This window comes from Cydia pomonella, chromosome 1, assembly GCF_033807575.1.
Source record: "Cydia pomonella isolate Wapato2018A chromosome 1, ilCydPomo1, whole genome shotgun sequence".
NCBI lineage: Eukaryota > Metazoa > Arthropoda > Insecta > Lepidoptera > Tortricidae > Cydia > Cydia pomonella.
In genome coordinates this window covers 2,575,853-2,588,813 of record NC_084703.1, presented here as the reverse complement: position 1 = coordinate 2,588,813, position 12,961 = coordinate 2,575,853, and the positions used below count along the sequence as shown (strand labels likewise).

Genomic DNA, 12,961 nt, shown 5'->3' with positions numbered 1-12,961 from the left:
CTTTTAGAACGTGATTTGACTTTAATCCTTATACCGTACGAAACGATGCCGCCATACCTTTAGCCAATGATCTATTAGATGGCGCCACTTTTGGATATTTAACACATATCACTGAAAGAATAGGGAGCGTGCATGAACTGTAGGAGGCAGCACAGGAGCCGTCAGATTTTTGGCGCGAGGCGTAAATGTGATGTTTATTGTTCCGATGTAGCCCACAAGATGGCAGCACTTACTATGCACAAGAAAACACGTGACGTGTAAATGTACATGTTTATGGTTCCGATTCAAGCCACAAGATGGCAGACCCTCCAACGCGCACGGTCCCTATAAGGATCAAAGTCAAATGGCGTTCTAAAAGTTGTAATCATGTGTCGAAAGATGGCAGTATATGTACTGTGGCTACAAAGTTTTCTTTGATTAGATACATTGCAGCGACTAAATATCTGGACTCACCAGTATTGTCAGAACGTTTCAGTGTATGTGCAGTTATTTTGAGCAACTTGGCCATTCAGATATTTAATGACTGTCCTCTTAAGCTTGTACAGCCAGCGTCAAATACTTCGTAGCAGTCAAAGTAGCCAAGTATTTGGCCACTTTGACTGCTACGAATTATTTGACGCTGACTGTACAATAAAAAAATCGAGTTATGAACTTTAATAGAAATTAAAGAAAGTTCCAAATTCCAAAGCACAAAAATTCCCTGGATCTTAGTGGGCTATACTCGTTTTCAAGTTCTGAAATAATTTTTATACTTCGTCGGTGGCCATCAAGCATAGGGCCCGCCTGATGGTAAGCAGTCTCCGTAGCCTATGTACGCCTGCAACCCCAGAGGAGTTATATGCGCGTTGCCGACCGTAACACTCCGCAACCTGGTTGAGCTCTGGCAACATTACTCACCGGCAGTAACACAACACTATGAGTAGGCTCTAGTGTTATTTGGCTGCGGTTATCTTTATCTATTTCTTTACAGCACGCTGGTCAGTATCAGCCGTGATCATACGCAACCTCCAGCTGCTCCAGTTCAACGCACACGAAGTTTTTGAAACATTGCGCAGCGGAAACGGGAAGGGGGAGGGACACCTCTTCAGAGGCGCGCGCGCACAGCATATCGCTGTCGCTATATATCCTACTGGGGCTCTGTTTAACCACGACTGCTTCCCCGCAGTAGCCAGGTAATCTGACTGTCTTTCCGTGTACTTTTCTTATAGAGTTGCCTACCTGCTATGAGTATATTAAGGTGAGGGATAGGGGAGGGACATATTGTTGAGAAGCGCGTGCCCACAGCATATCGCCATCACTACATATCAGAAATCATACATATCCTATTGAAGCGCTGTTTAACCATGATTCTTGTCTTATCTTCTACTTTTCGGGGGCCCTTGCGACCCATAGGGATCTTTTGTGTAGTTGCCCCCTAAGGGAAGATCCATTAGCTACTCAAGAGCTTTTTTGACTTCTTGATTTCCATGTGCCGGATGATGGAGCTTATGGGTAGCCTTTTCCAGATAGCCTGCTCCAAAGTCCTTCATTCTTTGTCTGGCGAGGGCGTGACATTCACACATAAGGTGTGTTACTGTCTCATCCTCTTCACCATACATTGATTGTTTTCCTGCTGTTATCAGGAATAAGTTAACCTAACCTAACTAGAAATTGAAGTAGAATTAGGTATGTTGAATTTTAAGGGAGTCAGTAGGATAGAAAAAGATACTCTCTCTCTAATATTAGGCCAATTCACTTCATCCCATTTCTTTATTTTATTTGATTGCTTTCCTCTTTCTGTTATTAACTTATTTAATGCATGTTAATTACATATAAGATGTAATGTTTTGAGAAGATATGTCCCGCAGAGTTTCTTGCCGGTCGCATATTGGGATACCCTCTTCTAATTTAGGAGGGATTTAAATCTTCTCGGGTCAGAGGTGTAGGGTTAGAGCCGGTGTAGCTTTATTTGACGTTCATAAGCGCATTGTAATATGCCTACTTGAATAATAAACTATCTTTATCTTTGTTCCTTACTCGATTCCTTCAAATTTACCTCAATCCTTTCTATTTTCTTCCTTTCTCTTTGCATTATCTATTATCTTCCTCTTTTCCTTCATATCTTGATTCCACCATAATCTTTCTTTCTTTCCAACTTCCTTTATAATATGTCACCTGTTTTCTTTCTTCCGACCGTTAGCTTCGCATTTTACTACAAATTCTGTAAAAGTAAAACCATTCTTATTGTAATAAATAAAATAAGGTACAACTATTAATGTCCAAGTAAAGTCCTGAATAAGCTACTTGCCACTTATCTGATGATTAAAGTCATCGTTGGCATTTCACGATCTTAAACATAAGTTTTGCAGGAAGGTTTATCTGGCATTTAATTTATTTATTTATTAGCTATCCAATACTTTACTAAGTCATTGAAACAGGCCCTAATCAATTTTTCGTAAGAATAAACTTAACAGCGCGAAGTAGGATATTTTACGCACGGTACAACGACATCTAGCAAGCAAATCGGTAACTAAACTTAACTCATTGCATTAAAACAAAGGAATGCTTACAACAGTTGGACACATTTCAGATACTTCATCGGCCGTCGCCTCATCCTAGCCTGCACTCGGCCCCTGCCCCCCGGGGCCACAGTCCCCGAGTGTTACGGCCCTGCGGCCTCGCTGCGCGACGTGACGTCACGGCGGCGCACTCTCGCGGCGCGGTACTGGTTCACGTGCGCGTGCGACGCGTGCGAGCGGCCGAGCGCGTGGCCCACTATGCAGGAGAGCGGGGACCCACCGCTAAGGTATGCTATTATTTTGCCGACCAGACAATTACAAATGCAATAACAATCGCAATTACAATTAGGTTTAAATTACATTAGCAATTACATTAACAAATCATTTGAAATTACATTTACAATCATATACAAATGCAAATGTATTTACTACAATTACATTTACAATTTAAAATACAATTGAATGTAAAACTACATCCTGCTTTTATATTCACAGTTTCAAATACAATTTAATTTAAAATTACATTCACAATTACGTTTACAATTAATTAATATAATTTTATTTAAAATTACAGTTAAGAATAAGAATAAGATAACGAATCAATTTATTCCCACACAAAAAAACATATAAGTTTCAAAATACAATAACATAAAAAAGGAACGGGTTCAGCACACGCTGCGTCAGCCATTACATTAGAAATTGACTGCGCAGCGCTGATTGTTGTCCGTCCCCTTCACTTAACCACATTGATATGTATGCGGGTTAAAGGAATTTTCATTTGCAATTACAAGTTACGTAAATGGCGCCATCGAATGGAAAGATGGCGTCACTTTTTGATATTATATTTAACAAATTTTACACAGTATAGGGAGCGTGCATGAACTATAGGAGGCGGCAGCACAGGAGCCGTCAGATTTTTGACGCGAGGCGTAAATGTGATGTTTATTGTTCCGATGTGGCCCACAAGATGGCAGAACCTACTATGCACAATAAGACACGTGACGTGTAAATTTACATGTTTATTGTTCCGATTCAGGCCAAAAGATGGCAGACCCTCCAACGCGCACGGTCCCTATATCAGTGAAAAAATAAGGATCAAAGTCAAATGGCGTTCTAAAAGTTTTAATCATGCGTCAAAAGATGGCAGTAAATTTACTATACCTACAAAGTTTTACTTGACAATCCACTTCTATTTCAAGTTCTTTTTACTGGTAGCACACACATGCTACCCACAGGAATTTCGAGCGTTACAGAAATTAAATTTAAATTGCAGATGTCCAACGCCTGAATGCTCAGGCTTACTGTCAGGATCACGCCAGACAGCAAAGCAAGGCGCCCGCTGCTCGACGTGTGGCGTCTCCTTTGACGCCACGACGCTTGAAAAGAGGATAGATGTTATTGAAGATTGTCACAAACTATTTCAGGTATTAATCAGCCAAACATTACACTTTGGTTAGGTATGCAGGATTTAACATTCGCCTTAGTTAATAATAATTAAATAAATACGAATATCTGGAGACAATCTTACACAGATCGGGCCATGACTTAGCCCCAAACTAAGCAAAGCTTGTACTATGGGTACTAGGCGACGATGTACTCGTATATAGATAAATAGAAACTTATGACTCATTGTCAGAAACAAATATCTGTATTGGTATTGGTATTCGCGGGCTTGGTTTCCGCAACTCGACGTCGTAATTCGCGCCTATTTTGCGTGATGGTGGGTTGACGGCACTACTCTTGCCAACCCAACTCTACCAGGCAGCCTAGCAGACCCTTGATGTTGCCGACGACTTCTGGGAGAGACCCCGGAGAACCGAGGTATTGTGCCCGGTATTCTGCCCAGGGACCGGACCCGCTTACCCTAACCCGTTCAAAAACCCGGGTTATTGTAAAGCTGTGTTCCAAAAACCGTTTCATTTCGGTAAGCTTTTGATTGGCTTACCGGTTAAGAAACTAATCCTTTTATTTGAATTAATTCAGGTTAGCGCTTACCGATATTAAAAACCCGGGAAAGGGTTATCGCTTCAAGCGCTGATTAAATACGAACACGCTGTTTTAGCTTTTACGTAAACTGCATATGGTCTATTAACGTAGCGCCCGTCGCGAAACACGGCGGTTCCATTCCCTACCTGCACGTGCGAGTGCGCGGCACGGCGCGGCGGCAGTCGGTATTTGTCAAAGGCTTTGTAATTTGCCGACCTAATATTGCTAATTCAAACAAAAGTGTACATTAAGTCAAGTAGCGCACAACGTAGATTTCAAAACACATGCTAAGGTTTAAGGCAAATTACCTAATATGGTAAGGCGTTGCATTGATTTTGGTATATTTTGTTTAGTACCTATTACTCCTATTATTGTCACTTTCTTTATCGTTTGCTGTCTGTGCACATCTCGTGTGTCAGTGGAACTCATCAATGGCTTCTAATAATTTTATCGAGTTAGGGCTCATTTTAAAGGTCTTGACGAGTTTTTTACGATACACATGGTGAAGAGGGTCTGATGGTGGAATCGGAAGGTGTCGATGGAACTCATCGATAACTACTAGTAATGCTATCGAGTTAGGGCTCATTTTAAAGGTCTTGACGAGTTTTTTACGATACACATGGTGAAGAGGGTCTGATGGTGGAATCGGAAGGTGTCGATGGAACTCATCGATAACTACTAGTAATGCTATCGAGTTAGGGCTCATTTTAAAGGTCTTGACGAGTTCTTTACAATACACATCGGGGAGAGGGTCTGATGGTGGAATCGGAAGGTGTCGATGGAACTCATCGATAACTACTAGTAATGCTATCGAGTTTGGGCTCAATTTAAATATCTTGACGAGTTCTTTACGATACACATGGTGGCGAGGGTCTGATAGTGGAATCGGAAGGTGTCAGTGGAACTCATCGATAACTACTAGTAATGCTATCGAGTTTGGGCTCATTTTAAAGGTCTTGACGAGTTCTTTACGTTACACATGGTGGCAGGGGTCTGATGGTGGAATCGGAAGGTGTCAGTGGAACTCATCGATAGCTACTAGTAATGCTATCGAGTTTGGGCTCATTTTAAAGGTCTTGACGAGTTCTTTACAATACACACGGTGGCGAGGGTCTGATGGTGGAATGGGAAGGTGTCGATGGAACTCATCGATAACTACTAGTAATGCTATCGAGTTAGGGCTCATTTTAAAGGTCTTGACGAGTTTTTTACGATACACATGGTGAAGAGGGTCTGATGGTGGAATCGGAAGGTGTCGATGGAACTCATCGATAACTACTAGTAATGCTATCGAGTTAGGGCTCATTTTAAAGGTCTTGACGAGTTCTTTACGATACACATCGGGGAGAGGGTCTGATGGTGGAATCGGAAGGTGTCGATGGAACTCATCGATAACTACTAGTAATGCTATCGAGTTTGGGCTCAATTTAAATATCTTGACGAGTTCTTTACGATACACATGGTGGCGAGGGTCTGATAGTGGAATCGGAAGGTGTCAGTGGAACTCATCGATAACTACTAGTAATGCTATCGAGTTTGGGCTCATTTTAAAGGTCTTGACGAGTTCTTTACGTTACACATGGTGGCAGGGGTCTGATGGTGGAATCGGAAGGTGTCAGTGGAACTCATCGATAGCTACTAGTAATGCTATCGAGTTTGGGCTCATTTTAAAGGTCTTGACGAGTTCTTTACAATACACACGGTGGCGAGGGTCTGATGGTGGAATGGGAAGGTGTCGATGGAACTCATCGATACCTACTAGTAATGCTATCGAGTTTGGGCTCATTTTAAATGTCTTGACGAGTTCATTACAATACACATGGTGGTAAGGGTCTGATGGTGGAATCGGAAGGTGTTGATGGAACTCATCGATAACTACTAGTAATGCTATCGAGTTTGGGCTCATTTTAAAGGTCTTGACGAGTTCTTTACGATACACATGGTGGCGAGAGTCTGATGGTGGAATCCGAAGGTGTTGATGGAACTCATCGATAACTACTAGTAGTGCTATCGAGTTTGGGCTCATTTTAAAGGTCTTGACGAGTTCTTTACGATACACTTGGTGGCGAGGGTCTGATAGTGGAATCGGAAGGTGTCAGTGGAACTCATCGATAACTACTAGTAATGCTATCGAGTTTGGGCTCATTTTAAAGGTCTTCACGAGTTCTTTACGATACACATGGTGGCGAGGGTCTGATGGTGGAATCCGAAGGTGTTGATGGAACTCATCGATAACTACTAGTAATGCTATCGAGTTTGGGCTCATTTTAAAGGTCTTCACGAGTTCTTTACGATACACATGGTGGCGAGAGTCTGATGGTGGAATCCGAAGGTGTTGATGGAACTCATCGATAACTACTAGTAGTGCTATCGAGTTTGGGCTCATTTTAAAGGTCTTGACGAGTTCTTTACGATACACTTGGTGGCGAGGGTCTGATAGTGGAATCGGAAGGTGTCAGTGGAACTCATCGATAACTACTAGTAATGCTATCGAGTTTGGGCTCATTTTAAAGGTCTTGACGAGTTCTTTACGATACACACGGTGGCGAGGGTCTGATGGTGGAATGGGAAGGTGTCGATGGAACTCATCGATACCTACTAGTAATGCTATCGAGTTTGGGCTCTTTTTAAATGTCTTGAAGAGTTCTTTACGATACACATAGTGACGAAGGTCTGATGGTGGAATCGGAAAGTGTCAGCGGAACTCATCGATAACTACTAATAATGCTACCGAATTAGGGCTCATTTTAAATGTCTTGACGAGTTCTCTACGATACACATGGTTGAGGTTCATCATTTTTGAAAACCACATTCCCTAAAACCTATAAAACGACATCCATGACAACTTTTATGACAAGTTGCATGGCCGCCATATTGGATTCCAAAATAGTCATGATTTTCGAAATCCGCACTCCGTAAAACCTATACAACGACATCCATGACTATTTTTTCGACATATTTCATGGTTGGCATCATGAATTCCAAAATGATCATATTTTTCGAAATCCGCACTCTCTAAATCTAAAACCTATAAAACGACATCCATGATGACTTTTATTAAATAGTACGTGGCCGTCATCTTGGATTTCAAAATAGTCATCATTTTCGAAATCCGCACTCCCTAAAACCTATAAAACGACATCTATGACGACATTTATGACAAATTGCATGGCCTCCATCTTGGATTCGAAAATAGTCATTACTCATCATTTTCGAAATCCGCACTCCCTAAAACCTATAAAACGACATCCATGACCATTTTTATGACATAGTACATGGTCACCATCTTGGACTCCAAAATAGTCATGATTTTCGAAATCTGCACTCCCTAAAACCTATATAACGACACCCATAACGATTTTTATGACATTGTACATGGTCACCATCTTAGACTTCAAAATGGTCATCTTTTTCGAAATCTGCACTTCCTAAAACGTATAAAACGACATCCATGACGACTTTTATGACAAATTGCATGGCCGCCATCTTGGATTCCAAAATAGTCATGATTTTCGAAATCCGCATTCCCTAAAACCTATAAAACGACATCCATGACGACTTTTATGACAAATTGCATGGCCGCCATCTTGGATTCCAAAATAGTCATGATTTTCGAAATCCGCACTCCCTAAAACCTATAAAACGACATACATGACGATTTTTATGACATAGTACATGGTCACCATCTTGGACTCCATCCATGACGACTTTTATGACAAATTGCATGGCCGCCATCTTGGATTCCAGAATAGGCATGATTTTCAAAATCTGCACTCCCTAAAACCTATATAACGACATCCATGACGATTTTTATGACATTGTACATGGTCACCATCTTGGACTCCAAAATGGTCATCTTTTTCGAAATCTGCACTCCCTAAAACGTATAAAACGACATCCATGACGACTTTTATGACAAATTGCATGGCCGCCATCTTGGATTCCAAAATAGTCATGATTTTCGAAATCCGCACTCCCGAAAACCTATAAAACGACATCCATGAAGACTCTTATGACAAATTGCATGGCCGCCATCTTGGACTCCAAAATGGTCATCATTTTCGAAATCTGCACTCCCTAAAACGTATAAAACAACATCCATGACGACTTTTATGACAAATTGCATGGCCGCCATCTTGGATTCCAAAATAGTCATGATTTTCGAAATCCACACTCCTTAAAACCTATAAAACGACATCCATGACGATTTTTATGACATAATACATGGTCACCACCATCTTGGACTCCATCCATGACGACTTTTATGACAAATGCATGGCCGCCATCTTGGATTCCAAAATAGTCATGATTTTTGAAATCTGCACTCCCTAAAACCTATATAACGACATCCATGACGATTTTTATGACATTGTACATGGTCACCATCTTGGACTCCAAAATGGTCATCTTTTTCGAAATCTGCACTCCCTAAAACGTATAAAACGACATCCATGACGACTTTTATGACAAATTGCATGGCCGCCATCTTGGATTCCAAAATAGTCATGATTTTCGAAATCCGCACTCCCTAAAACCTATAAAACGACATCCATGACGACTTTTATGACAAATTGCATGGCCGCCATCTTGGATTCCAAAATAGTCATGATTTTTGAAATCCGCACTCCCTAAAACCGATAAAACGACATACATGACGATTTTTATGACATAGTACATGGTCACCATCTTGGACTCCATCCATGACGACTTTTATGACAAATTGCATGGCCGCCATCTTGGATTCCAGAATAGGCATGATTTTCGAAATCTGCACTCCCTAAAACCTATATAACGACATCCATGACGATTTTTATGACATTGTACATGGTCACCATCTTGGACTCCAAAATGGTCATCTTTTTCGAAATCTGCACTCCCTAAAACGTATAAAACGACATCCATGACGACTTTTATGACAAATTGCATGGCCGCCATCTTGGATTCCAAAATAGTCATGATTTTCGAAATCCGCACTCCCGAAAACCTATAAAACGACATCCATGAAGACTCTTATGACAAATTGCATGGCCGCCATCTTGGACTCCAAAATGGTCATCTTTTTCTAAATCTGCACTCCCATAAACCTAAAAACTGATTTATATGACGACTTTTATGACTTACTGCATGGCCGCCATCTTGGATTCCAAAATCGTCATCATTTTCGAAATCGGAACTCCCTAAAACCTAAAAATTATGATTTTATGACAAAGTGTGTGGCCGCCATCTTACTAAAACCTGTTATAATTATAAACCGGATACAAATAAGCATCTATATAGTAAGTCAACATTAACGAAAAGTATTTTACGTCGGTAGTTACAATATACCTATCGAATCAATTACGTAATGCCCATCTCTGCCGCGGTGCCGCAGCGGTGGGGGAAAGGCGCGGGAGAGGGGTAAGGCTTACCCTAAACCGAAAGGTTACCGGTTAGTACACGAAAAACCCAAACCGAATCAGCTCCTGTAAGCGGTAACCACTTGTTACGATTAGGTTAATCTGAATAATACGGGTTATCATTATTGTTGGGTAACCGGTTGAACGGGTTACCCAAACGATTAGCTTATCATATGAAGGGGTTACCCATTCGAACGGGTAAGGCAAATGAACGGGTTTTCCGGTCCCTGATTCTGCCACCCCTGGGCATTCAAGAATGACGTGGGCGGATGTCTCCTCTTCCTCCATGCACGCTCTGCAGAGGGGGCTATCTGTAACACGTAGGGTTAGTAGGTGTTTGTTTAGTGGGGCGTCACAAATATCTGTATTAATCATACAATTCCACCATCATCAGGGACCATCGGCTTCATAGACAAGAAGTCTCGCATTTGCATTCGTACGTCACTCAGACACAGGAAGGAAGAGCTTCACTCCTGCTCTACTGATCGACTATGAATGAAGTGTATATAGAACGCCAGAGTTAAAACCAACGAATAAGTTTATAGACGGTTTTCCCACATTGAACTTATAAACAGGAACCAAATTTTTGCTGTTACGAACCTTATTTCATTCCAGGAAGGTGCCAGACTAATGGATGAGCAGCAAGTAGACGAAGCCAAATCCGTGCTCTGCGGAGCGCTAGAGCGCTACCACGAGACCGCGGCCGCACCTCGCCGATCCGCCTATCTCGCTCACGAGGCCTTGAGGGCCCTTCTCACTTCTGCTGGCAATTCTCACGTCGTCAAAGTAAAGGAGAGTGAGACAGACGTAGAAGTGAGCCAGGAATAGATTTGAGGAGAGTTGATCTTTACGAGGCTTCATTTTGCATTTAATGTGAAGGATGGTGACAAGATGCAGGCTGGGTAGACCAGCAACAGGTTTTGATGATGATAACAAGTTTAGAAGTAGTGGAATTTGAGTTTGATTTCAGTTAATAAGTGAGACAGATATATAATATGATATTGATTATTCCTTCTTTACCTTAATCACTTAAACTGTCTAATCCTTAATAAAATATCTATCAGTGGCATTTACAGAGTCCCCGGCAAGTTCAGCCGAATTTCACCTTCCCATACAAATGTAGATTTATTTTCATTTTAAAACTACCTGTTGGATTTTAATGAAACTTTGCACAGTTTTTATACTCGTCGATTGTAATGGTTGAATTAAGATTTTGTATACCAAACTGTAATTGGGTACTTTTCATGTATGGGCTCCCAACTCAACTATAATATTCATTTCGAAACTGATTAGTCAACTATAATGAAATTGACTAATCACAACTCGCCGCGGTCAAGAGGACGAAACAAAACGATAGCCCAAATTAATTATTTATTTTAGGTTGTATAGTAGAAACAATTGCTTCATAAGTCATAAACGCATATGTGAATCCCTTAATATAGCAACACCCATAGACTACGAAAACCGCTTACCATTGCTTGTTAGTCTCCATAGGCTACGGTGGCCAAAATTGAGAAAAACTGTCTAAAAATTGAATTTAGCAAGGAGCAAAGTACCAGGGCCTCATGAGTTAAGAGAAGGTGTCGTTGACCACCCCGCCGGGTCCCGGCGGCCGGGGCACGTACGAGTATGAAGGTATCGAGGCTGCTCGCGTATCTTAAATAGCTGCATACTTTTGGCTTGTTTACCTGTATGATTTTATTAGTATAAAGTATTATTTTTATTGACTCGTAGAAAAAGTATTGTATACAATAGTGACGATTGTATAAAATACTATTATAGAGCACCAACTCCAGCTTATAAAATAAACGAAATGAAGCAATTTTTGTTTGAAAAACTTAAATTCGCTGTATTTTTTATCTATGGCATTTAAAGCTAAATAAACTAATAACCTATGGACCTATTGTAAGTACAAAGTTTCAGCTAGTCGTTTTAAAATGAGAGCTTAACTACGTTTTTTCGGAGAACCGAGCCTGCTTAGGACCCTTTTTTTAATTTGATAACATAACACGAGCCCTAGAGCGATACCATTACACCGCTGCCACGACTCGCTTCGGCACACGAAGTCTTGAGGGCTCTTCTCACTTCTGCTGGCAGCTCTCACGTTATTAAAGCGAAGGATGGTGACGAGAAACAGGCGAAGTAGATCAGCAACAGATAATGATGATGTTTTTTCTTCATCTACTACTACTTCTTCTTCCTCTTATTTCTGTTCTTCTTCTCTCGTGTCGAGGATGCCCAGAAAGCAGCGGTGCTGACAGCCCGGGCCGTGGCGTCTCTCAGGTCATGATGATGTTTGCCAGACTTCACGATACACATCTCTGAAGACTAAGAGCTGCAGCTAAAGTTTTTCAAGACTTTTAGTAGACCAGCAACTCGTGATGATATGAGGAGTAACAGACAGAGTAGACAGAGGTTTTGATGATGATGGTAGCTTGCTTAATCTACCAATATATTCCATCTTATGTTCTTGATCCTTTGTTCTAAAATTTTTAAATAGTTCGTATTTAGCGGCATGGTAAAACCATAATGAATTTCGAACTATTTATTTGACGCTACATAAATGTAGGTTGTCTAGTTTATACTAAAGAGACTATACATCTCTGTTATATTGTAGTAATTATTTATTTTAAAAGATTATTGCAATGTAAATTACCCAGGTATTGGCTGTTGTATTTATAAATGTTGCTATATACTTTTCATGACAATAATATGATATAAACATAAATGTATTGACTTGTAAAAGAGCCCTTGAGGCCTACTTGAAAGAATAATTTTTTGAGTTAATAGACTTTGTATAATATGATTTAACCTAGTCGTTGTTCCCATGAAAATTATGAATTTGATATTATCATGTTATTTCGTATTGTTACCTTGATGTTGATTTTTATGTTTTATTGTAAAATAAAAGACATTTTGTGTTGGAACTGGCCTTTTATTGTAGCATTTACCAGATTAACATTGCAAAATGACGTAATAAGTAACAGTAATAAAAGAAAGCGCACTTTAACCTTTTCAACGCTCTCTCCCTCGCATCAAAATGTGGCATACACGCCAATATGTCAATTATTGAGAAACGAA

The 12,961-nt window shown here is 40.6% G+C and overlaps 1 protein-coding gene across 2 annotated transcripts in view; it reads left to right on the top strand.

Annotated features, from left to right (window-relative positions):
- LOC133515778 (SET and MYND domain-containing protein 4) overlaps positions 1 to 12,671 on the top strand; it is a 31,458-nt gene extending 18,787 nt beyond the window's left edge. For both annotated transcript variants that reach the window (XM_061848400.1, XM_061848450.1), the window contains 4 exons: positions 971 to 1,172; positions 2,570 to 2,785; positions 3,772 to 3,922; positions 10,496 to 12,671. In XM_061848400.1, the coding sequence (XP_061704384.1) occupies positions 971 to 1,172; positions 2,570 to 2,785; positions 3,772 to 3,922; positions 10,496 to 10,708 (782 nt within the window). In that variant the 3' untranslated portion in view covers positions 10,709 to 12,671. The remainder of the gene's footprint in view (positions 1 to 970; positions 1,173 to 2,569; positions 2,786 to 3,771; positions 3,923 to 10,495) is intronic.
- Positions 12,672 to 12,961: the final 290 nt, after the last annotated feature.